General features: G+C 39.9%; 1 protein-coding gene across 5 annotated transcripts in view; it reads left to right on the top strand.

Moving 5' to 3' along the window:
• LRMDA (leucine rich melanocyte differentiation associated) overlaps positions 1-15,049 on the top strand; it is a 1,147,456-nt gene extending 1,132,407 nt beyond the window's left edge. For 3 of the 5 annotated variants that reach the window (XM_030940313.1, XM_030940311.1, XM_030940312.1), the window contains exon 6: positions 14,883-15,049. In XM_030940313.1, coding sequence (XP_030796173.1) covers positions 14,883-14,996 — 114 coding nt within the window. In that variant the 3' untranslated portion in view covers positions 14,997-15,049. The remainder of the gene's footprint in view (positions 1-14,882) is intronic. The other 2 variants (XM_030940310.1, XM_030940315.1) reach the window with 1 other exon arrangement.
• The last annotated feature ends 11,946 nt before the right edge of the window (positions 15,050-26,995 follow it).

Below are 26,995 nucleotides of genomic sequence, written 5' to 3'. Positions count from 1 at the left end.
TGTTATTATAGCTTTTATATTTTATGTTCTTGTTGAAAGATCATTTTGTCTTTGAATAATATGGCCGTCCAATTTTTTTTGGAGGGGAGGGGGTTATCTTTAAAAGAGAATATGAAATGGATATTGCACATCATATATTTCTTAAAAGTAATTTGAAATTTTAGGGTCTGGGATTGGGGCTGACTGATACACTGCCGTGATGAGATATAACCCCTGGAAAATAACAGCACCAGCACATGCCTGCATCTGTCTAACCTCATAATTCACTTTCACATTGGATTATGGATGTCTGCGTTCAGTGAGTCTATCTTCCCTTTAGGTATTATTTCAGCCCTTTGAGATAATAAGGAAAGTTTAATTGCGTTGTTAATTGATTTTTTGCACAACATTATTACCTTGATTGATTGCAGAGTTGATGAAAATGTTAGACACAGGCAGCGTGGAGTATCAGCCAGGCAAGGAGTGGGAGCCTTGTGGAGAATAGATAACCTTGATGTTAAGAGCTATATCCTTCAGATATGTCTTCCCTTGACATATTGATGGCCCTTGAAAAGGGAAAAGCTGATTGTATGCAGAATGCAATCATTAAACCCACTTCAGCTCGCTGTTGATTAATTTGTTTTTTCCTGAAGGATCTAGTTATAGGGAAGGCCTCACTTGTACCAACTACAGCCATTTTCCAGGTTCCAGACTATGCTTAACCCTCTAGGTGAAGGAAAGTGAGGAGGGTGGCTTGACTGAGACGGGAAGATTATCTTAGGGTGCACAGAGTGTGTGCTTAAGACTTACAAGGTGTCTCCATGCTCAGGAACACTCTATGTCCTTCACCATGCTGATTTTCCTGAAATTATTGATTCTTTAAAATGCCAATAGCAAGGAACCCTTCACTAAGACCTGGTATAGGATGAAACTGTCATTTGGGGATTCTCAGGAAGGTGTTCACCAGTCCAGTGGTATCAGAGGAGACATGGCACTCAGGAGCTTTTATTATACATTAGGTAAAACCCTGCATGAGATTGCCCCCATGATTGGAGAATTTAGTTGTTATTGGGGTGTGCTCGTGTGTGTGTGTGTGTGTGTGTGTGTGTGTGTGTGTGTGTGTGTGTAGAGGGTGATAATAAGAAGGGATTTCTGCAGACAGTTTCTTATATTTTCAATTACTCCTCTCCCTGGCCTTATATGACACTTTCTTAGAAAAGTTTATTGAAAGCCATCATCATTTTTTTCTGAGTCCAGGGCCATCTTCATGGTAGCAAAAATCAGATTGATGGATCAGTTGGTTTACTGATTGATTGATAGGACTTCTGTCCTGTTTCCCTCCCCTCAACTCACATCACTTCATTCGCTGCTGCCCAACCCTGCACAGAGACTCAGTGGCCTGACTTTATGGGCAAAGAAGTTGCCCCTCTGGAAGAATGCAAGCTCTTACACATGCAGTACTCCTGGATAGCCTCATCTTCTAGGGAGAACGGATTGCTTCCCCTGCCACCCCCTCGCCAGCTTCCATGCTTATTACTCATGGAACATTCTGGCTTATTTTGCCTTCTTCTTTCCTTTGTGGCTGTACCCAATATTCATTCAAACAAAATTTCAATTGTATAGCATTGCTGGAGGCCTACCAATAGTTACATCACCTTCCTGGAGTCCTGAGCCCCCAGGGAGAGGTCATGTGGACTTCTCCCTGCACCACAGAGCACCCTGTAGATGGAATTCTCTGTGTGATGCTAAGCACAGTTTCTCCTCAGGCTGCCCCACCCCCTGCATTATGAGTCTTTCTTCTCCTGAACTCACCAATGGTGCTCAGGGAGTCTAATATCCATAGAGTCTTGGCCCTCAATTACCGTAATGGCTTATAATGAGATTTTGGCCAAGTAGCAGGTAGCAGGTTATTACTTCCTGCTCAGCGTGGGCAATGTCTACGCTGTTGATTTGTGTTGCCGAATGTAGCTTAGAGCTGGGCATCAAACTGTCGGAGCCAGATGTATTCTATTAGGTGCGAGGCTCACATTGGCCCATAGGCAGTTTTTTTCTCCCCCAATATGGAAGCATGTTAACTTACCACAGGGTGAATCCTGACAAATTCAAGCCAGCCAAATAAAAGGGGTAAAAAAAAGATCCCAAGTCATCCAAGTAGTACATTCTAGGGACAGATAACACCTGGTACCACCCACTGTCAGCAGTGTCTCTCTGACTGGGGCGTTCTATTGATAGGCAAAAAACACACCCATCTTAATATTGCTGGAAAGACTCTGGTGCCTTCATTAAGTTTTAATGAGCCTGACCCTAATGAAAGCCCTTATAACATGCTCTTCTACTATTTTCCTTGTCTTTATCTTGGGCAGAAAAAAAATGTACAGAGGTTCATATAACTCTTATAACCTGCTTTCTACTATTAATTCTTCCTTAACCTACAGTTTCTTGCACTAACATACATACACATGTACATGCACACACACACACACACACACACACACACAGTTTTTCCTCAAAGCAGGTTAGAGGGTGGGGAGTTGAAGATTGGGAAATTATGAACATATTTTACCATTTGGCACTGGGATGAGCTAGTGTCCAAGAATTATGCTGTGCTTTCTGCAACAACAGACTCATTTTTTGTAAAGCAAACTTCTTTCGGTTAGATTATATATCATCAGATTCCCTTTGTTTTCTTTTTAGAGAAAGCAATTTAGGGTGTGCTGGAATTAGGAAAGATGATGGTAATATCAGTACAGGAAGAGTTTGTTTGGGTTCTAATGAAGGGTAGGTGGAGGCTGGACCAATGGGCCCAAGTAAGGAAGGCCTTTTCCCCAATCCTTGCAGGGTTTGAATTATGACAAACCCAGTTGTTACAGGGTCTGCTTAATTTTTATTTGAAAGGATTTTTTTTTTTTTTTTTTTTTTTTTTGGACCTTAAAGAATTAGGAAAACAATAAAGCACCTTGTCTTTATTTTCAATGACTCTCAAGAAATTTCAGCCTGTAGAACCGGACAGAACTGTGGATGTTCCCTGCTTTTGATGTAAGCTCTCTAATAGGAACAGATCTGAAGCCCAAAAGCAAATTTCTGCTTGAGAGAAAAGCCAAAATTCCCAATCAGACTCTGCAGGAGGACCCCCACTGCTCAGATTTCTTCATACAAGATTCTGTCAGTTTTGGGGGAGTCTAAAGACTTTATGTGAAATTTTTCCTGCAAGTTATTTTTTGGTTATAGTTCATAAATGATGGTTCAGATCTATTCTACTTATCCAAAGAAACTGTTTTCTTCTTTTTTCCTGTTAATGTAATTGCACATCACTAAAATTTGAATGTTTATGGTTTTTGTTTTAGATAAAGAGCTGAAACAACCTTTTATTATTATTTAGGTACCATTAGTTTTCAGACTGCTATTGGGGATAAAATAAAACCTCCATTTACCAAAACTCAAGACATTAGAACCCTCAGTTAACCAGATGTTTTAAATCTCTGGTTTTAGGTAGTCTTGATTTTACAAGAATAAAAACTAATGTCATGAGTTTTACTTTTTAAGAAGAAATAAGGGCCCCTCTTTAGGTTGTTCTAAAACAGTGTTTCTTAAAGATGGTCCCTCAGGATCGGCATCACCTGGGAACTCGCAAAAATGCATACTCTTGGCCCCAACTCAGATCCACGGAATCAGAAACTCCGGGGAATGGGGCTTGGCAAACTGTGTTTTAACAGGCCTTCTCAGTGATTCTGACTTGCATGGGCAAGTCGTGGAACCACTGTCCCAGGGCTAACCCACACATTTCTACCTATAACTGTCCAGGGATGTATAATAAATGCTGGGGTTCAGAATAAGTATGCTGAGATCTCTTCATCTATTCCACAATTTTAAAAAAACGTACTGCATACCTACTATGCCATAGCTTTACGATGCATGGGTGAAAAGCTGTCGTTTTCGATTTTTTGGAGCTCATATAAGCAGGAGATCCTAAGATCTTGAGAAATGTTCAATCCGCAGCCTTCTCACCCCAGCTAAACTCCTAACTGTACTATCCTCACTAAAGGCAGTCAAAGAAATACTCAGTTGTGGTCACTATGATTACCTAGTAAGACAGTGAAATTGACTTTGGTTTTAGTGTCTTATGCGTGAAATTCAAAAAGGTTTCTAGCTAACCATGAGTTAATGAGATAACTTACTTAACAAGGACCCAACATTCCCCTAGTGGCTAGTCACGTGACTGTTATATTAGGAAAGTTAAGAAGATGTGTGAGGGCCATTTTATACTTGCCTCACTGATCACTTGAGAGGCCTCTCGGCTGAAATGGAGAATAACACCTGGACCCAGCTCTGGTTTCCCCTGCTTTGAAGGCCAGTAACTCCAGTTTGTGTTTACTCCTTCCCTGATGGAATCCACTCATGTATTTTTATCCTATAAAATTCTAATTTAAAATGCCATTCCCTAGAATGTTATACCTTTTATTGCTGTTTTTTGTTTTTTGTTTTTTTTAATAATGATATGTTTGAAATCTCTAGAAGCCCACAAATACCTCTTTCTCCTAAAGGGAGGTGATCATTCGTTGTTCCAGGCATGAAAATAGTTACTTGACCCGTGTACCAGAGACCAATGATGGTGATCAGATGAGGATCAAACAGCAGCTGGAATTATTGTCATATTTTTATTTGAGTAGCTTCTGCCTCTCTTTTTTGATGACACTGGGACCAGGTATCCTAAGAGGGAAGGCAATGGCTGGGTAGATTTGCAGGAAGGGGGAGCATTAAAAGAAGATAACTTTGTGTGTATTGATCCATTTTTCATGTTTATTTATTTTTATGGTTTTTACTTTTTTGACTGTCAAATGATGGCAGCTCCATGCCATCGGATGGCATATCTTTTTGAACTTTCATGGTAAAAATGACTTTTCCCCTAAGAAATGCAGGAAACCTTTGTTTATTATTTTGAATGCTTATTTACATTTGTGGAGGTGATATGCAAAAATCCCCAATCTCTGAGCCTGGAAGATTAACTAGAACAATTGATGGTAAAGAAAATCAGTCCCTGAAATTGAGGCAAGAAGAACCCCAAAATGGGGGACAAGGAGTGTCTGATAGCCCTATTCCTGAAAGCCTTCAGCGCAGATTGACCAAACATGACATATTGATCATTCAGAAACCTATAATTGGTGACCAAAAGCACACTGTAGCTTTAATGACTCTCCCTGAATAGTTGCCGCCATTTATTTTTTTTTTTTAAAAGCAAGCGGCTGCTTTCCTAAATTCATGCTGCCCTCTAGTGGTGATGCTCCCGACTTCAGCTGGAAGGTGGAAAGGATGAAGGTAGAGATAATGGCGGGAATCGAGGAGGTGGTGACGGGGTGGCTTTTTCCTTTCTTTCTTTTTTCTTTCCTGTCTGAAAGATGTCTGAGTTCCTCACTCAAACATTGAGAAAGAAACGTGAGGCCAGAGTACTTGACCACTGTCCATTTTGACTGACAGCCTGGTTGATGTGACATCCATCACGGAGCCGCACTGAAGGGCACTTCACAAATCTGAACGGTTTCGCATCCCATCTCGGCGTGCACTTTGGAATCCAGCCCATCTCAAATCCATTAAGCCCTACTTAGAATACAGACATAGGAGAGAGGGGAAACACACTCACACCAAACTAGTCTTGCAGTTCAAGTTTCTCTCTAAGAAAAAGCAAGTAGGAATGAGCTTATTAAGTAAGGATGTGGGTGATCTTTGATGTTCTCTGGAGACCCCTGGTTCCTGTGAACAGGACTGAACAAATAAATAATGAATTTGAAAAATAAGCGGAAAAGCAAAATTTATATTCCTGTCGCCAAGGCTGTGTCTTATAATTCAGGGATATTTCCGGGCTAGATAGAGTTGTATGGGTGCCTGGTCTGGTTCTGTCACCTTCCAAAAGCCAGTTGGAACCTTATTTTTCTACTCCGTAAAATAAAGGAATTTACCTGAAATGAGGTTCTTTAAATTCTTTCTCAGCTTGAGAATCCTCCAATACAGTTAAAGAAATATTTATAAAGAAAAGTTTACCGTTCTGTATCCAAGCTTACTAGGCAGTACAGCAAATCACAGAGAATCCTTATAGGACAGTGTAAACAATTCATTGTTTAGGCTTCATCTTTGCTTGGACCAAAAAAAAAAAAAAAAAAAAAAAAAAAAAAAAAAGGAACCTGATGCTAAAAAACAAAATTTGGACTGCTGAGAAGATTTAGCAGTTCATTTGGGGGTTGGGGAGGAGAGGGGTTGTTGGAGAAAGGAAATATTTACCATGGAGTTTGACCTCTCATATTTATGATATGTTTCTGTTTGATTGACATACAATGTGTATAGAGGTAGGAGCCAAAAAAGGGAGCTCCCAATAAAGGGGCTAGTGAACCCGCCCTCCAATCTGAGAATCTTCCCTCAGTTTGTACTCACTCGTTACTACCCCCAGTCCAAAAAAATAGGAAATTAAAAGGCATTGACATCTAAGCAAAAGTACATTGTCTGTTTCCTTTCCAGGATTCACATAATGGAAATATTCGCTGCCAGATAATTTTTAATCTGTTAGTCTAATATTTCTTTCATGTGGAGAGGACTGAATGGCCCACCCAGTCTGGATAGAGCCACGGCGCCTGTAACCTGAGTGTGGGGTCCAGGACCCAAGATGGGACAGTAGAGAATGTCACCAAGGATCTGCTCAAAGATGCAGTTATTTCTCAGACTTGGGCCAGCTTTTCCATTTTCCACTGACAGATTATATGACAGACTATATGAAGAACTTGTCCTGCATTTTTTTCTCCTCTCTTTCCTTCCCCACCTTCCCTTCTTCTTCTAAGATGACAAGCCTTGTTTCAGCTGCCCTGGGAGCCCAGGGTGTGTTTTCTAGAGGCTCTGGTTTGTCACACGACAATAAGCCTGCCCACTCTGTGACTGCCTGTGTAGCCTCCCTGGTCTGGGAGGCTAGCCCCACAGCCTCACCTGCTGAACCCCTTCACGACAAATTTTGCAAATATCCCTTCCCTGCTGACCGACTTCCTTCTCCTGTTTTTCCTTCGCTACAAACACGTGAGCGAGACTTGACAAGGCCCTAGCATTTGTCTGAGCAGGCTGTGTAATCTGTCCTTTCCCAGTGGAAAGCCACACTGGATGGATCTGAGCATTGGAGTCAAATACCCTCTTGTCAGAAGGATAGGTTGCCTGGCCTTTTTGTTAGCTTTCTTTCCAGGTATGGTGCATCCTAACCTTTGAATTGTTGCTCCACACTCTAATATTTTGTCTGGCATTTGGTAGAAGACAACATATCAGAACCCCACAGTTTGGACCCTATCATGCACTCGGTATTCACCTTTCTCCTTCATACTCTTTGTGCTAAGAAATGAATAAAAACTAATGTTTACTCTACTTTATGGTAACAGTGCTGGCAGAAATAATCAACCTGGGAAAAAAATGACAGCAACTAATCCTGTACATAATATAATTTATGATGAATGAAAAATGGACCAAAGATTTATATCTTCTTGATATATTGAAAACCACACAAATACATGGGGAGGAATTAGCCTTGATAGAAATAATGAAAACAAAATAAAATTAAAATGAGCTAAAACTACACACAATAAAATTTGTTGACTAAAGTTTAACAGCAGACTCAAGTCTTCTTGTCACAATTTAGATCTGCAATATTTTACTCAAGGAAATGGGGCTTTGTAAAAATAAATGACTCTAAAAGAGATTTAGAAGATGTAATCAGCACAATTTAATATTTGGCCAAAGCTGATTGAGGAATTTAACCTTACTGTAAAAATTACATGATAAAGGATTGATCCCATTGAAGATAAATTCAATAAAATAGAAATGAAAATGTTAAAAATAGAAATGATTTTTGTACTTAAAAATTGATCAAGGAATTAAATTGGCTAAATGGAGTTTGCTGTGAATAATTAATGCTTTCTCAAAGGAAAATTATCAGGCTAGTTTACATGTTTGTATTTATAAACCTGAAGTCAAAGCATCCCTGGAGTCAAAGTTGGAGAATTCAAACGTCTACCAATACAAGACATCAGGGTCAGTGTAGTAGGGTAGGAATACCCCTTGTGGGGTTGTTTTTGTACAATGAAGGTGAAGCAGGAAGCATGGTTTGAAGTGGTCACTGCAGTATTTAGCAAAGGACAGTGTGCAGTACCCCCCCCCCAACCTATGGTGCAAGAGCCCTAACAGAGGTTTAGGGGTTGGCATGCACTGTTGTAATGCAGTACCCCATTCCCACCCAAGATGCAGATGATAAACCGAGACACTTGCCTGAAGTTCATGCTCAGCTAGGTTGGGAAGCAAGTCTCACACTTTTTTTTGCTTTCTCTACCCTCCCCTGGGTAAGGTGGAGAGCCTTTCTTCATTTCATCTCCAACCTGAGGCATCTCAGATGTGCTGCAGATGAAGGGAAAATATACTGGGTGGAGAGAAAGGTCTTTGTCCTCATTCCTCAAAAACTGCTCCCACACAATCCCTTCCCCTAATACCTTTTAAAGTCTCTCTTCTTTATTTTGTCTTAGTATTTAAGTAGCTTACACTGAAGTAGGATGTTGTGCTAGGAGCCTGTCATTTCGCAGGCTCCGCTAAATCCTGTGTGATAGCCACAGCAGAGCTGATAGCACATCACATGGGCTGACCTCAGGGTATTACTCCAGCTACTTCTCAAGATCATAAAACATGGGTGTTTATTCCTTTCCAGTTCCCCGCGTATTCATGGCCGCACTTAACAAAGACTGAGGAATGTGCTTTCTGGGGAATGTCCCTTCCCAGTGTGTGATGTTTACAGCTCTTTAGGCCAGATGATAATGTTCACTGTACTTCTCTCTTTTCATCTAGATGTTGTGATTGCTTTGTTTTTGTGGGAGAAAGTGTTTGGGGTAAAAACAACACCAGGATTTAGGAACTGAGGCCGTTGCCTCCTGTTACTCTTTCTTGTTCAATGAGGCAAATATTTAATCTGTATATATTTTCAGAGTGTTTCAAATGTCTGAAGTCACGCCAGAGGTTAAAAGATAAGTGTCCAGCAATTGATATTCCTTACTTTGTAGATTCTGTATAAATTTTATGTACATGATTATTTTAACGGTATTCATTTATTCAACAAATATTTAGTTGAACATCTCCTCTGTACCAAGTGTAGATGCTCTCCAACTTACAAAGGTTCAACCTATAATTGTTTAATTTTACAAAGTCGTACACATTTGATAGAAGCTGTAACCCCATTGTAAGTGGAAGGGCTTACAACTTCAGATAGTTTCAAGTAATGATGAATTTTTGATTTACAATAATTTCAACTTACAATAGGTTTATTGGGACGTAGCTCCATGGTAAATAAGATGCTTCTGTATGGTTTTAGGTACCGGGTGTTAGAAATTGGGGAGGAGGGAGAATATTGTAGGGGATGACACATTTATGGACATGTATAGAGTCCCATGGAAACACTGTTCTAGAGCCTTCTTCAGTGTACCAGGATGCTCCTGATCACCTTTTCCTCTCTGTCACTGGGCCCATCCACCTCTTCACATCATTGTTATCACCTTTTGCAGGGGTCATGAGGTATCTAGTTCCTTCCTTTCTCATATAGATTACAGAACAGGAGTTCTATGGGGGAACCGTTCATCCCCTGTCTCCATCCTAGTGCTAATTATAACCTCCTCGTATCACAATGGGATTGAGATATGTTTGTGATTCCATAGCTACATTTATAAACTCATGTGAAATAGCATTTAAAATAACGATCCCTAAAGTGATGACTACCAAAACTAACAACAGTGATAATTATTCTGTTTTACAAATATAAATGTATTGGTTCAACCTACACTCTAGTATCAAGTACATTTTTGTAATTTACATGCAGATTCTTTTTTTTTCACCACTAAAATATTAATAACAGACCACTTGCTTTGATGGCTAGGCTTTAGTTCTGTTGAATACGGAGTTATGAGTCTTGGGCTTATGCCAAAGCCAGTGGGACACAGCCTAGTTAGTGGTCAGCACTTCTAGCTGTGAGTATGAAATACAGGTTGCAGGAAAGTTAATGAAAACCCTTTCCTCAGGGATTTTGGGGTCCTCCAGAGGCCCCCTTCTATCCAGGTTATGCTGTGGGGATACAGGCTGGATGAGTTTCAAGGGCTGACTTAGTCTAAATCAATTTTTTTATTGACTAACCTGTTGAATTTGTCTCCTGCATCAGGCAGTGTTGGACCTGGTGTTCTCATCTTCATGAGGAAAACATTGGAAAATGCCAAATCACCTATTTCAGAGCTAAAATGAACCTCTGAGATTATCTGGCCCCTTGCCCTTGTTTTACAAATGGGGAAACCAGCCCAATGAGAGAAAGGGACATGTACATGGTCACGTGACTGTTAGGGCAGGGCTGGATCTAAATGCAGGTCTTTCCCCACTTCGCCTTACTAAATAGACTATTGAACTGCAGCTGGTATTGTGAGGCCGTCCAGGAATCAGGGAGTCCAGGATGCTGGATGAAATGAAAGGATGTGCAAGAATTCCCTTCCCTGGACTGGACTCTCAGGGCCTCCCCCAGCAAAATCTCTGGTACTGACCCTGCAGTCCCAGCCTTACATCCAAGAAAGGAGGCTGATTCCCACCCACTCAGGCAGCCCCAAGGTTATAACTTAATCTGCATAATTAGGACATCCATTCCAGAGGGGGAAAACATGGAAAAGATAAAGGACCTCTTTAAAACAGATTCTTCCTGATAAATTTTTTTCATAATTATAGCTTTAACAGCTTATGATGATGGGAAAGCTGGCTACTTAAGAAAAATTAGAAGTCTCATTTGGCAAGAAAAGAATCCCCCGGGGGACAGTGCCCTGTCATTTTTCAGGGTCTCTCGGAAAGAAACCCCACACAGACAGCTGCACGTCAGCCTGACACAGGGCAAGCCTGTTTTACTTAATATGGCCAAATCCAGATCTTTTAATTAAAAACACTGCATACGCCATTCAATGCGTTGTTCCCCCTCCAGTCCCAAGACGTTGTAGTTTGAGGAGACACAAACAAATGAATACGTTGCAGATGTTCAGAGAAACCATTGCCTACTTGAGTCACAAACCAGCGGGTTCCCAAATTCCAGCCTTGGAGTGCCTCCCCATCAAAATGTTCTTTGCAAGCAAACTGTTCCCTCTGTAATTTTCACAGTTTATGGCAGTTGCCATGGTGGGAGAAGAAGGGCCATGGGGTGGACAAGGGAGAGAGAAACACAATGCCCCCTCACTTAATTTACCAGCAGAGCCTCATATTTTACAAATAAGCTTCTTGATAAATAAAGGCCTGTGGCCACACATGGGACTGTGCTGTTCTGTGCATGTTTGCTTTTCCTGGCTAATTTTATTTATTTATTTTTGAACACAAAAGTCACATATTGGGGGTAATCACATCCCGACGCACAGAGGCAATGCTCGCTTAATTTCAGCCACTGGAGATAGTTTGGGTTTGACAATTTCAGCCGATTCTTACCATCACTAGCCAGAGCACCTTTCTCCCCAGGCGAGTTCCGGCAGCTGGATCTCATTTTCAACTGCCAGGCCATCCCCACGCCTTCCTGGAGCAGCCCACAAATTGAGTGCCGTCCTTTCCGGGAGTTTATTCAAGGTGACAGCTCCTCACACAATGGCCTTCTGATCACCTCAAGTAGCCGAGATATCAGTGGGGTCGGGCGTGCTCCTCCTGCAAATTCCAAATTTAGATTGACTGAGGTTATCCTTAGGCCCCTTGTCCCCACCGCTCCAGCAGAACAGAACTGCCAGGACCTTCGCAGCCGCAGTGAGTTTTGTAATGATGTCTGGGGAGAGATGTTCTGCAGGGGCAGGCAGAGAAGACCCCGAGTGATGGGGAGTGATGTCAGCTTTCGTTAGAGCGGCAGACAGTGTTAGAATATCCTTGGCATAATATGGCGCTGGTATCTGTCAGCATCTCTGTTTTCTGTCACCGCACACAATCCTCGGCCTGTCTACAACCCTGATGGTGTCTTTTCAGATCAGGCTGTTTCCAGCACAGAGACTAGCTCTGCTCTTCACCACACAGCCCCTTTGTTTGAAGTCTGCCCTTTTGTCATTAATGCACTTGATGTCTATTTAAATCTGACAGTGAATGTGGTATCTGTTTTCCTGTCAAGAGATCATTGACAATATTAATACCTCATGTCTTTGCCTCATTTTCCAAGCGCTGACACCTAGCCGCAGTCTCCTGCATTCATCAAACAGCCTTCTCTCACCAGGATGTCTATAAACATTCTTACTTCCAGGCCCAAAGGAAAAAGGGTAGGCCTTAAAAAGGGCTTTTATCAATGCCAGCCAGAAAGAAGGCTCGGGAGTGTGGCACAGAACACATCACAGCCCACGTTCCAGGAGCATCCAGCCTGTTTCTAGGGCGGCACTTGCCGTCCAAGTTGCATCTAGGTGAGCTCTGGAGTTGAAGTTTACCCTGGAGAAAGGGAAGAAAAAAAGCAGTTGAATCCTTGAATGTACTGGAGAGTTTACTGGAGATAGGGCACTCATGGTGGGTGGTGGGTGTGTGTGTGTGTGTGTGTGTGTGTGTGTGTGTGTGTGGCGTGTGTGTGTGTCTGCCTTTCATCCTTTTGCTTAAGAGAAAGATTGTGTTCTTTATGACATCCAACAGACCTATCCGTTCCTTTTTATTAAAATTCATGTTATCCTAGTGCTGTAGAAAGAAATTAGCATCCTTTGGCCCCATCCTTCCACATTCTTCAGGTTTATTTGAGTCAACTATGTTTAAGGAAGCCCACTGTGTATACCTGGCAGAACCGAGGCACTCCCACCCAGGCCTGTAGTGGATGCTATTCCTGGAGCAGAGCCTGACCAGAAAACCCCACTGACCCGCAGGATCCTGGCATGGGTGACAATATTAATACGATGCTGGTGGCTACATAATTCAGCACAATAAAGGAAACAGCTCAATGCCAACAACTAAAAGAATAATTTAGGTCCCGAGAAGGGTCTCAGTGAGGTTCCATCCAAGCTCAGTTTCCAGGCACCAGACCAATACTGAAAACCAGAAATTGGGGATTGGGGGCCAAGGAGAAAGCATGAGCAAGGAGGAAGAATGATCCACAGTAAACTTGCTCATGGGAACATGGCAGGAAATAAAACTAATGAGAGTGAGCCCAAGGTCAGCTTTGAGGCCATGGAACAATGTCACCCTCTCTCCATTGCCAACTGCTGAGAGACTCTTTGACCCCAGCAGTTTCTAGCTTTCTTCCAAGCCATCCAAACCAGGGAGCATCTGCTTTGTCCTTAAAAGTTTCTAAAAGTCATTTTGATCCTTATGTAAGAATAAGGTTTGAAGTTTTGTGGTGGAGAAACATCTCTTTTACAGTTGCAAAAATATTTACTACTTAGAACTTCTGATGTGAAGAACCTGGTTAATTTCAAGTGCTAATTTATCACAAATTTAAAAAAAAATGGGCTTGTTGGTTTCACACTGTTACACTGATGGAAATAAAAATAATCATGTCCCTATGTTGCTATTTTCACAGGCAGATTTGTGGCTCTTGAATGAATGTCTTATGGACATTTCCTTTCTTTGTTTTTTTCAAGTTGTGTACAGTTAGTTCAGAGACTCAAGTCCAATTACTTCTAAGACAACTCTGTCTAACTGAATTTAAAATAGATTTTTCTAAAAATAGAAGAAAATAAAAACGCAGATGGTGAAAATAAAACAGATTTTTCCTTGATAATCCTACAGAGCTTTCATAATAACTATGGAGGTGATTTCTTATGGGTATTTAGAATAAATAATGAGTTGTCTAAAAAAGTTCAACCCTACTGTAGGGGCATTTTTCATTGTTAAGTCTCCTACAATCTCCTTGAATGAGAGGTGAGCCTTATGTGGAGCCACAGAGTTACTTAAAGTAAAACTGAAAATGGAAATCAAATGCTTTCTGACCGGAGAAAGAGAGTTCAGGATGCCTGTAAGAAGCCATTTAATGTTGGAGGCTCTTGTTCCTGTCCATGGGGAGTTTTTTGGTTTGTTTGTTTGTTTGTTCATTTTTGTTTTGAGGGCATCTCGCTCTGTCACCCAGGCTGGAGTGCAGTCGTGCAATCTTGGCTCACTGCAAGCTCCGCCTCCCAGATTCACACCGTTCTCCTGCCTCAGCCTCCCAAGTAGCTGGGACTACAGGCACCCGCCACCACACCTGGCTAATTTTTTTTTTTTTTTTTTTTTGTATTTTTAGTAGAGAAGGGGTTTCATCGTGTTAACCATGGGGTCTCGATCTCCTGACCTTGTGATCCACCCACCTCGGCCTCCCAAAGTGCGGGGATTACAGGCTTGAGCCACCGCGCCCAGCCTGTCCATGTGGTATTTTGTCAACACCGCCTCTCTTCCTTAATCACCCCATATGTGCTCAATGCCTGGTGCCTGCCAGGATTTGGAATATTCTCTCTAGAAGTTAACAATATTGCTTCATGATAAAGGGTATCAAAATAGTCACATTCTGGGAAGATTGTTCTATGTCTTTTGCTTGGGCTGGGTTCATCTTTAAACTCTTAATTTTCCATTCTTAGAAACTCTACTAAGGGAAACTGGAGTGAGGAGAGGCTATATTCTGGGGAGTAATTGGCCAAATTAGAGAAGTACCTAACATGTGGAAGAGAAGTCATGCAGAAAGCGATATTCCTAGGAACCTGTATTTGTACTGACATTTTATTTCAATGTCAACTCTGAGGTCAACAGAACCTCCTTGTCTGTGACGACAAAAAGATAGAGTTCTTCCTTTCTGGGGCTTCATCCACTTTCTGCTGCCCGTTGGATCTGTGATTGTCTTGCATGTCTGTTTTTCAGCACCTGTGGTTTCCCTGCTATGCTAATTGTGCCACCTGTAATGATGTGTGTCTTTTTATTCGCAGGTGTCCTGGGGAAGTGTCGCTACATTTACTACGGGAAAAACTCGGAGGGCAACAGGTTTATCCGAGATGACCAGCTCTGAAACCAAGTTCTGTATACCTTCACCCATTTCATGAAAATAAAATCAAAAGGGAAATCAAAAATAAAGACAACGCTAAAGAAAAAACAATAGCCCACGTTGCCTCTCTTTGGGAAAAGCTATGACTTCAGCTTTTGGTACCTTCTGCTGACTTTGCCAGGCCTGTCAAGATGATCCTTCTGCCTTAGACTGAGTGGTCACATAGAGATTGACATGATTGCCCTTAAGCAGGTCTCATCCACCAGGGTGACAGACAGCAGTGGCGAAGCAACAGAGCTGACAGCATGAGCACCATGATAGATTGCCTGGTCCTGCCACTGCTCACAGGGGAGCAGAGGTTGCACCTGGGGCCTCCCTGGGCATGCTCAGTGGCTGCAGTCAAGTGAGAAAGACTGTCTTCAGCTCACCTATTGAGTTGAAATCCCTCTGATATCATCATGCTGCGGGCTTATTTTTAGTGAAAAAGTCACCGTTTAGGGGAAGGCCACTCTCCCTCACTCCCTTTAAATCTTCACCTCCTGTATTCTGCATATACATAGCTCCCGTCTCTTCCCCTCCACATTCCTTTAGCATCATTTTTATGACAGGTGATGCATTTCGGTTTGCAGTTTTTCGGAGAACAAGGTATAACTTCCCAGCCAGGTCATACATTTATGGCTGACTTCATGTTGCTACAATCCCTTTATTGGAGTAAATAGCTTTCCCTAAATCCCTGACTACAAAAGTATGGACTTTTATCTTGTTTCATTCAACTCTAAATCCACTTCTTGCACTGAATATGATGCAGTGTAAGGCAGTAAGACATCTTTCTCAGCACGAGGGTTTGTTTGTACCGGGGACTCTTATTCATTAATTTATTTTTTACCGTACACACTGCCAGTGATGCCTGGGGCCATACTTGTGTGTGGGGCTGGCTTGCTCCTTTGGGTGCTATTTAAAGGTAGTGAGGTGATGAAAAATAGAGTGATGGGTCAGGAGGTTAAGAAACAAAATTAAGACTGTCAAAAACACCCACCAGACCAAAGAGTTTTTATAGAAGGCACAAACCTTTTGGATTTCGCACTTGTCATGACTTCTCAGAAATCAAATCCATAGGTTGTGAGACGGTGCTTCCTGTATGCTTGCCTGTGCCCTAGCACTAACGTCACAAGGAACATAAGTGTGATCATTGCTAGTTGGGTGACTCTAAGTTTATCTAACTTGCTGGTGCACCAGTCAGATCACTCTAGAAGGTATTCAAAAGGCTGATTGTTCTTGACACAATAGTGTTTATTTTTCTGCTTCTTCTATTTCGACCAAGTGTTCATTGTCCTGCCAGTATTAGGTCAGTTGGATGACAGCAAAACCTGAAAGAGAATCCCTCCAAGTTATAGATACTGGGGACTAGGAGCTGCTATTGTAAAACTACGGGACTCAGAATCCCTAAGCTGCCCAAGGAGAACCTACTTTCTCATCTCTAGCCCGTTTACATAGCCTCTGGCCCACTGAGTCAACACAGGCCTTGAATGATATGTATTGAGGCTGGCAGGCGTCCCTGTTAGAGATTACGCAACCTTTGTTAATCAGTTCTTTAGACAAGTTAACATTAAAATCCTCAAAACCATGAATAATTGGAGAATGTTGAATGTTTGCCTTTCTCTCTCAAATCCATTAGTAACTGGAGTTGAGTACCTTTTCTCTGTTTGATCTGCAAAACAGCACTGGAAAAATGCTTTGCATTATCTGCATTTGGTCCCACCCTGGGTTGTTGTTTAGAAGCATCAACACATGCTTTCTCCCTGGCATAACATGGGCAGCCAGAGTTCTGTGCAAGGGCAGCTAGACGAGTCCGATGTCATATCCAATCTAGCCGCACATATATCCTTGTCTTTATAAAAGGCTTTAACCCTGCCTCAAACAATAAAAAAGCACTTGTGAACTGACCACAGAATTTTTCCATCTTTATTTTTCTTACTTGTTTACTTTTTTTAATGTCAGAACCATTTGTATCGTGCGCAGGAATGTCTCCCTCAATGTGAGCTTTGGAGGCAAAACATATTTTTGGAGTGAGTTATTGACCACATTGTTTCCCTCTCTTTGGGTTGTTTATTTTCTTCCAGAATGGTGTAATAACTTTAATTAAGATTAGCTTTAATTATAAATTACCTAAAGGTCATCACTAAGGTATATTCATCTTATTGATAGAATTGTAGTGAGCTTTGTTTCTCTTAGGGAGGGATAATGATAATGAAGTGCTGGGTTGCTCACAGTTCCACTGTGTGTTAACCAGATTTCACTGGGCTAGAGCTAGATTTTGGTCTGAATTGGCAGAGGTAGAAGCCATGTTGCATGTTTATCTTAAATCTGTAGGAATTTCCCAAGCCTTATTTTTCAAAGTCGAGAAGTAGAAAGTAATAAATTCAATCAGGGCCCAGACATGTTTTGTACCTCCTTTACCCTTTGGTCTTTCTTCCTTTTATCCTATTCCACTGAGCTTGTTCTTTGGGGATTGTGGTGCCTGACATCCCTGTCTTCCCTCCCCGAGGACGCTGACCTGAGTGGAGAGACCTCGGCAATACAAGGCTGTCCTGCAACTCTCTGTTGCCTCAGCAATGTCAGGACGACTGTCTCTTTCCTAAGTAACATAATTTTAAAGAACAATTTGTTCCTTAGGGAATAATGTCTTGGATTGTGGGGAATCCTATTAAAAGTACAACTATTGCAATCATTTGCTTTTACTTTTACCGGCCTCGCTCATAAACCCTCCATCTGTTTGTTGCTTTAAATAGAAGCACATTATAAGAGATTATCACTTGATCAGGCTGCATGTCTGAGTGTTGTGTGTTTTCACATACTCATGTATACTAAGGAATAAAAGAAAGCAAACCACAGATTCTGGATGAAAGGATTTTTTCATTTGTGTGTGTGAGTGTGTGTGTGCATGAGTGTGTTTCCAGCAGAGACGTATCTTGCACATTTTCAAGGGAAAAGTGTCTTTCTTGCTGTTTTCAAGAAATAACCTGGCTGTCTTTCTTTTCTTTGTTAACATGCAGACCAAAAACAATCCACAGGGCCCTTTTCATCAAAACAATAATAGTGTTTATACTTGCTATTGGCAAAGGCAGCCTAAATCAGGTCTGTGTGGCTGCAACACAGGTAGTGCCCAGCATGGACACAACAGTACCCATTGAGACTCTTCTCTGGTGTCCATCATTGTAGCTGATCCAGTGTGACCTTTGACCATCTGCTTCTTCCAGTTCTGTTTCCAGGAAGAAACCCTCTCTGAAGAAGGGTGCTACCACTACCCAATTCTCTGTAACTTGTTCAAATACCATGAGGAAACTGACTGTTGTGAGTAAGACCTGGAAAGGAAAATGAGACCAGAGAAGCACAAAGAATGTTGATTACCTGTTTATATGACAACTGGACCATCGGCTTGTGGTACAGTGTTGTGTGCTACTTCTAATGCATCGGCAACCACTCAAATGACCTGAAGAACATTGAAAGGCACAACCACTGTTCAAAATATTATCTTCCTACAAGTATACCTGAAATTTCCCAGCATTGGCAGTTCCCATCCTTTGGGTAATTATAATGCTAAGTGTTAATTTGTCACTTTGTGGTTGGGATAGGTCATAAATTGTGTTATTTGTGCATATTATCATATAAACACATGCTAATTCTTCTAGAGTATCTTGGAATGTGGCCCAGAGAACAAACAACCTGGGACAAGGGAGTTTTGCTAAGAAACAGTAGGGGAAATTAGAAGTATGGAATATGTTTGGTGGAGAGTTGCTACAGTAGGAATGATATAAATGGCAATAAATGGGATTATGCCAAGAGACAGAATGCAGCAGAATTAAAATGTGGCATCTTCATGGATAGGAGTAAATTGAGAAGGAAAGGGAAAGGATAGTTTTCTGCCATTTAAAAGGTTTGCTGATATTCAGCACTACAGTGATGTTTAGGGATATTTTATCCTCAAAATGTAGTCATCTTTCATATAAATGAGTGTCCACCCATTGAATGTTTTACAAGTTTTTCTGCCCAACACAATGAAACAGTATGGAAAAGATGGCTCATGGAGCACTGTGGGAACAAATGATCACATGCATGGCAGCTGCATATGGACAGAGATGACTGTGGCTGGTACCTAATATCCTACAAACTCAGCATCCTAAGGCAAGTGCCTCAGCTCTGGACTGGCTAAAAAATACAAGGTAAACTTATGATCTGGGCAGTCATATGAAAAAGAAAATAGTTTTATGGTCATGGGAAGTCTTCATATATTCATCAAGTTCAGAGGTAGATGGACACCTTGACAAGATAACACAAAAAAACAAATATATTTAAAGAAAAAGACAAGTGCCTGTATATGGTGCAAAAGATGCTGGCAATAGGATTTAACTGTCATTGGCATGCAGACAGCGAATAAGAACTTAGCTCATCAAAACTGTGAATAACATCTTAGTTCAAGTGGATTACATGGATTAATATGCAGAATATCCTAGAAATAATGTTTATGTTTTGTCACATCAATTTACTTTAAATCAACTTTTCCTTCTTTGTATTGTAATAGTTCTCTCAATGTTATAAATAGGAATGAATTTTAAAACCTCTGGGATAATTTCCTTTAGACGTGAACTTTCCAATTGAGGTGTTTGTGATGAGAGGGAAAAAGTCCTGACAGTGGGCTTAATCACAATATTTAGACTCTTCTAGTTACAGAGTATCAAAATAGGTAAGAATTAATGTATATTATTTATTCACAAAAGCTCAATTTCATAAATCATAGTCTAAATCATAATAATTAAGTGCTACTATAAAAGAAATTTCCCTTGAAGCAAGATACAAATAAAATTTAACACCCAGGTAGAGTATGGTGTTTTAATTTTTATGTTATTACTATTTAAAGTAATCTTTCATGAAAAAATGTACTCTGACTTCTACCCCACATTCAGTTTTTCAGGTTGTGCTTATGATAGAAACAGCTTTTGGGGGCAAAATATAGCTTAATTAGAACAATAACAATGACAGCTACAAAGTCTTCTAAAATTTTTAACGTTATTAGAGAGAGAGAGAGAATGTGTATGAAAGAGTTTAGGATCTAACTAGAGAATTCCTATTACTGACATAAATTCTCTAACTTTTGCGTGGACTCCAAAATAGGTCAGCAATTATCCTGTTACCATGTTACATAGAAAAATGCATCTATTTCATAGCCTATTAATTAATGTCTACTTTGTGTCCTCCTTTCATATGAATTGCTGATCTACATTTTATGATGTCAGTCATAAAGTGCTGAAGCCCTGGTGCGACAGTGTCGTGACGTTTTTGTTTTTCCCCTTCTTGGCCTTTTAAACACAGGATCATTGTTCAAAGAGTAACTTAGAGAAATTTTGTTTTAATTAAGAGAGATCGTTGATGCTCAAAGAAAAATAGGTTACATGAGTTATCTCTAACAGTTACTATATAAAACCAGGTTTCATTTATAGACTATCTATATTCACCTATATTTTTACATTCATACACAATAGCCATATTTCCTTATTTGCATACAAAGGTTGTCTTCCCCTGAATAATTCCTTTTTCTACAGGACTATAGCATAACGTTCACATTCTGTAGCCACATTGGCTACATTCTCAAGCACAATAAATGTCCAAATGCCTCCAGTTAGAACACTTACCTCCCCTCCTGTTTTAAAAAACTTTATTTGGTGTGCTCACTCAGAATGATCCATTTTCAAAGGATCACAGCAGAGTATAAAAATACTTGGACTTAATGGTCAACACATTCCTGAAAGATCTAGAATAAATGATGATGATGAAAGTTACTATCACTAGAAAAGGGTCATATTTTGTGGTGTAGCTATTTTGATAAGTTAGGTTTAACCATTGCTTGGGAAATTACATTTAGCTGAAAAAATTAGCATCTCAACTCTAATTTATTAGATACATCTTGCAGATTTATTTTATAAATTTTTGCATATATAATATAGATATAGGGTACTGGCTTATCAAATATGAAAATGGAATTTACAACTCCATTTTGGCTAGTTTGGCCTATGGAGCACTTTAGTGGACAGTATTATGGGCTTCTTTCCTCCGGTTCATTCATGATACACAAATTCACATACTCATAAACACATAAATAATGGTTACTATAATTATTTTGCAATATCATCATTAAAACAAGCACTAAAACTGTCATTTTACTAAAATGTTATAGTTGTAGAAGTACATGCTAGTACTACTAGTTGTAGAAGTACATGCTACCAGAAGCATCCATTTACTTCATGCAGATCAGTAATATAAATATATGAAATACTCTTAAGAATACAAATTGGCTATACATATTTAAAAACTCTAATATTTTCCATTATTTCTGATCTGCTCCCACCACACTGTTGGGTCACTTCTTTAGAAATATTTTCCAAGTAATTCTTGGTTTACATGGTTTACATGGTCCCCTTAGGTTTTGAAGCTTTTTAAAAAATGATGCTAATTTGTATCTGTAAGGATGCATATCCATGTACTCACTTCACAAATATTCATTGGGTACCCTTAGTATGCTAGAAAGTTACAAATACAAGGGGATAATAAGAGGATGCCCTGCTTTTTGACAAATTTCTGTCTGGAGTAGACTAATATATACACAAAAATTATTATATGCTGAGATAGGTATTAAGTTAGAAATTGCACTAAAGAACTACATGAATTAAGGCACCAGAAATGATGGTGGGAAGTTAATTCCAAATGTAGCCATAATCCAACCATATCTGCAGTTACCGTCTTGACCCAAGACACCAACATTTCTTAACCTGGATTATTGATTACATCCACCTCCCTACTAAGTCTCCTGATTCTGCTCTTACCTTTGTACAGCCTATTCTTTATGGGAAAGTCAGTGTGATCCCCTAAAAATGCTCAGTGGCATCCTGTGGTTCTACTACCCATTTCCCATCAGTGGTTTCCCATCTCACTTGGAGTAAAAGTTAGAGTCCTTTCGTCCTTTCAAGACCCTATGTGGTCCTACATAATCGGTTTTAGAGAAATCAGGAAATCAGTGACCCAATAGCTGTGAGAGTGAAACAGAAATAAATGCCCACACCACCCCTCACTGCTCTCCACTCCAGTCACACTAGACTACAAGGAGCACATTGTGGCTCTGGGACTTTGCCCTTGCTGTTCCCTCTGACTGTAATGTTCTTCCCCTAGACAACCCCATGAAGTGCCACTTCAGTTCATTCAGGTTTTTGCTCAAATGCAACCTCACTAGAGAGGCCTTCTTGGACCACCCACCCACTCATCACACTCTACTTATCTTGCTTTATTTTCCTCTGTTGCACTTACCACTGCTTCACATATTAGATATTTATTTGCTTTTTCATTTATTATTCAAACAAAGGGGTGCCTTAAGGGTGCCTTGGCCTATAGCAGGCCCTTAATAAATAATCGTTTTATGAATGAATGAAACAATGGTTCTAACTTGCAGAGGTCTATTAGGCTTTGTTTACAAACATATTGTTGCATATTGAGCAGGATGAGTCTCTTTTATCAGATGAGTTTTCATTGGAAAGTTTTCTACTCCTTTCTTTAACCTAAATCAGGCAAATAAATACTTCATTCCATTCCAGAAGAATATACAATGAGGAAGCATGAGACAATGAAAATGGGTCAAGATTGAAACAGGAAAGAAAATGAATGTCAAGAAGCAGAATGACTAGATGATATGCAACTTGACATTGGATGGATTTGAGATGCAGTGTAAGCTTTACAGGGGTGCTTTTCCAATTATTTCCCATGCAACCAGCAGGCTATGTGGAATTGGTTGTGGATACTATAAGTAATACAGATCAGAGATTATATTTGTAGAAGCAGAAGCTCTTTTCACTCAATTAAAAATTAATCAAATGTGTAAACTCTTTATTATAACTCTTATACACCATTTTACTGATAAGATATACACAAAGCAAGATTTAAGGAGAAATCTAAAGGAAGCATAATATTATTTATAAAATAAACTCTTCTTAAGCATTATTAAATTATGGTTTTATCTCAAGATATGAATAGAACTAACACATTTTAAGTTGGTAACTTAGCATCCAGACTTTCTCAAAACTTCCGATTGGTGATTGTAAAATAATGAAGTTTTTCTTTCCTGCTCTGTGGGAATAGAATTTATTAGTCTAATTAAGTAATGATAATTGTATGCAAATGCTATTATAAACTCATTACAGGCATTAACTAATTTACTTATCCCACAGTTTCATGAAATAAGTGCTATTATTATCATCTCCATTTTAAAGATAAGAAAACTAAGGCCTTGAAACACTCAGTACCATGGGCTGAGTACACACAGGAGTGGATGTGAAAGCCAGATCTTAGCTCAGGCTGTTTGGGCCCAGAGTTGATACTCTCTATCACTGCAATATCTCTATGACAGGCATCCCTTATTTGTAAAGCTGCACATTTTTCTGATGACGGAGATAGTGCTCAAGATATTTTTGAAGCTTCTTTGGTCGAACAACTCTTTAAAACTCAAAGTTATTCATAAAATGAGGATTCGTGTTAACAAAAGGGGAAAAATGGCGTTATATAACTCTACAACCCAATCATTCCCTGAAATCAGTTCCCCCCCCAAAAAAAAACAAAAACAAAATAAACAAAAACAACATACATTGTATAAATCCAAGCTACCCCCAAATGAAAAATATTTTCTGACATTTAAGACTTTTAAAGATTTTCTGTGAACACATAGTGTGATGAAAGAATCAATAGCTTGGAAATCCCACATCCTGATCCTTATTTCTGCTATTTGGTCAATGGGCAATTGTTAGTGATGTTCAAAATTTGGAAAAACTCCATCTTACTGGATGGTCCAGCAGAGCCAATAGAGCTGGGCTCTCTTTCTGCTCTGCTTCTCCCTGACTTCACTCATCTCTCTGGTCTTTAAATTCTGTGCTGTTTGAGGAGGATAGGAAGCCTGTCCAAAAGCAGATGAAGCTAACACCATGGAGGATAATCACCAATGGCTCTCCAAACTTGGAGTTTAGTAACTTTGTGAGATATAATGCATATGAAAGTGCTTTGCAAAACAAAGTGCTACCCAAGCGTAAATGATTATATGGTAGAATGCAAACTCTGAAGGTATTTTCGAAAAGGAAGTTTCGGAAATATTTTAGGTGATCGGATTCCTTCTTGGAATTAGGGCATAGTCTTTCAAGATGACTACTTTGAAGCTGACCAAACCACAACATTTTGCATCATTCCTGAAGGGGAGATTCTAAAATTAGTCACTATTTTATAGCTAAGTCTTATATACTCAGTTATATGTGCTTTAGTGGTGTTTGGACTTTATGCATGATATTTTTCATATGCCATGTTTTCATTTGGTGATAATCATTCATGGCCTTTTTCCCTACTTTATGTATTCCTCATAATTAGAAAGTATAAATTTCAAACTTCTTCTGGCTTCTGTTTATTCACTAGGGTCAGACTAGGGTATAGTGAGTGAGGCAGTCACCTTGGAAGCAATTGTAAGAGGCTACAAATCTCACTAAGAATACTAATGTTTAATTTTATTTATTTATTTATTTATTTATTTATTTATTTATTTATTTTTATTATACTTCAAGTTCTAGGGTACATGTGCATAACGTGCAGGTTTGTTACATATGTATACTTGTGCCATGTTGGTGTGCTGCACCCATCAACTCGTCAGCACCCATCAATTCATCATTTATATCATGTATAACTCCCCAATGCAATCCCTCCCCCCCCGCCCCATGATAGGCCCCAGTGTGTGATGTTCCCCTTCCTGAGTCCAAGTGATCTCATTGTTCAGTTCCCACCTATGAGTGAGAACATGCGGTGTTTGGTTTTCTCTTCTTGTGATAGTTTGCTAAGAATGATGGTTTCCAGCTGCATCCATGTCCCTACAAAGGACACAAACTCATCCTTTTTTATGGCTGCATAGTATTCCATGGTGTATATGTGCCACATTTCTTAATCCAGTCTGTCACAGATGGACATTTGGGTTGATTCCAAGTCTTTGCTATTGTGAATAGTGCCGCAATAAACATACGTGTGCATGTGTCTTTGTAGTAGAATAATTTATAATCCTTTGGGTATATACCCAGTAGTGGGATGGCTGGGTCATATGGTACATCTAGTTCTAGATCCTTGAGGAATTGCCATACTGTTTTCCATAATGGTTGAACTAGTTTACAATCCCACCAACAGTGTAAAAGTGTTCCTATTTCTCCACATCCTCTCCAACACCTGTTGTTTCCTGATTTTTTAATGATTGCCGTTCTAACTGGTGTGAGATGGTATCTCATTGTGGTTTTGATTTGCATTTCTCTGATGGCCAGTGATGATGAGCATTTTTTCATGTGTCTGTTGGCTGTATGAATGTCTTCAGCAAAGTCTCAGGATACAAAATTAATGTGCAAAAATCACAAGCATTCTTATACACCAGTAACAGACAAACAGAGAGCCAAATCAGGAATGAACTTCCATTCACAGTTGCTTCAAAGAGAATAAAATACCTAGGAATCCAACTTACAAGGGATGTCAAGGACCTCTTCAAGGAGAACTACAAACCACTGCTCAGTGAAATCAAAGAGGACACAAACAAATGGAAGAACATACCATGCTCATGGATAGGAAGAATCAATATCGTGAAAATGGCCATACTGCCCAAGGTTATTTATAGATTCAATGCCATCCCCATCAAGCTACCAATGAGTTTCTTCACAGAATTGGAAAAAACTGCTTTAAAGTTCATATGGAACCAAAAAAGAGCCCGCATTGCCAAGACAATCCTAAGTCAAAAGGACAAAGCTGGAGGCGTCACGCTACCTGACTTCAAACTATACTACAAGGCTATAGTAACCAAAACAGCATGGTACTGGTACCAAAACAGAGATATAGACCAATGGAACAGAACAGAGTCCTCAGAAATAATACCACACATCTACAGCCATCTGATCTTTGACAAACCTGAGAGAAACAAGAAATGGGGAAAGGATTCCCTATTTAATAAATGGTGCTGGGAAAATTGGCTAGCCATAAGTAGAAAGCTGAAACTGGATCCTTTCCTTACTCCTTATACGAAGATTAATTCAAGATGGATTAGAGACTTAAATGTTAGACCTAATACCATAAAAACCCTAGAAGAAAATCTAGGTAGTACCATTCAGGACATAGGCATGGGCAAGGACTTCATGTCTAAAACACCAAAAGCAACAGCAGCAAAAGCCAAAATTGACAAATGGGATCCCATTAAACTAAAAAGCTTCTGCACAGCAAAAGAAACTACCATCAGAGTGAACAGGCAACCTACAGAATGGGAGAAAATTTTTGCAATCTACTCATCTGACAAAGGGCTAATAGCCAGAATCTACAAAGAACTCAAACAAATATACGAGAAAAAAACAAACAACCCCATCAAAAAGTGGGCAAAGATATGAACAGACATTTCTCAAAATACTAATGTTTTAATAAAATATTTTTAAAACCCAAATTAATGCATATGATTAATGATGAACAAAATATCCAATGTTAAATAAAAACTTTTCCTTTTGCCCCAGGCTCCATCCACTATGAGTCAACACAGCACCATATTCACCTCTTCAATTCTATCCTTAAAAAACATCAAAGTCAAGAATCCTGCCTTCTGTGTTCCATGTTGCATATGTTAGTTTCTACTTGTATTCTAAAAATATCAGCATATTTTCCTGAGAATCACTCAGAATTCTTACTTTGCCTTCTTGCTCCCAGCTTGTTTAATGTGTTCTCATCTCACTGAAGGGTCAGAAAGACCCTATATTCCTTGCTCTATGTCTGACTTTAGTGCTATTTCCGAGTTTGGCTATTCATTCTCGTTTGGTTTTAGTAGTTTTTCAGACATTCCTCTTGACCTGTTGGGCCTTGACATTTCTACCCAGACTTTTCTTTCCTAGATCTTTAGATGTCCCCATTTGCCTTGGGTAAGAAACTCTATGTCAAGCCACTGTAAGCCCAACCCTGACTGGGCCACACTCCTTGTGG

This window comes from Rhinopithecus roxellana, chromosome 11 (genome assembly GCF_007565055.1).
Source record: "Rhinopithecus roxellana isolate Shanxi Qingling chromosome 11, ASM756505v1, whole genome shotgun sequence".
NCBI lineage: Eukaryota > Metazoa > Chordata > Mammalia > Primates > Cercopithecidae > Rhinopithecus > Rhinopithecus roxellana.
The sequence above is the reverse complement of the archived record's forward strand: the minus strand, read 5'-3'. Positions and strand labels throughout refer to the sequence as shown.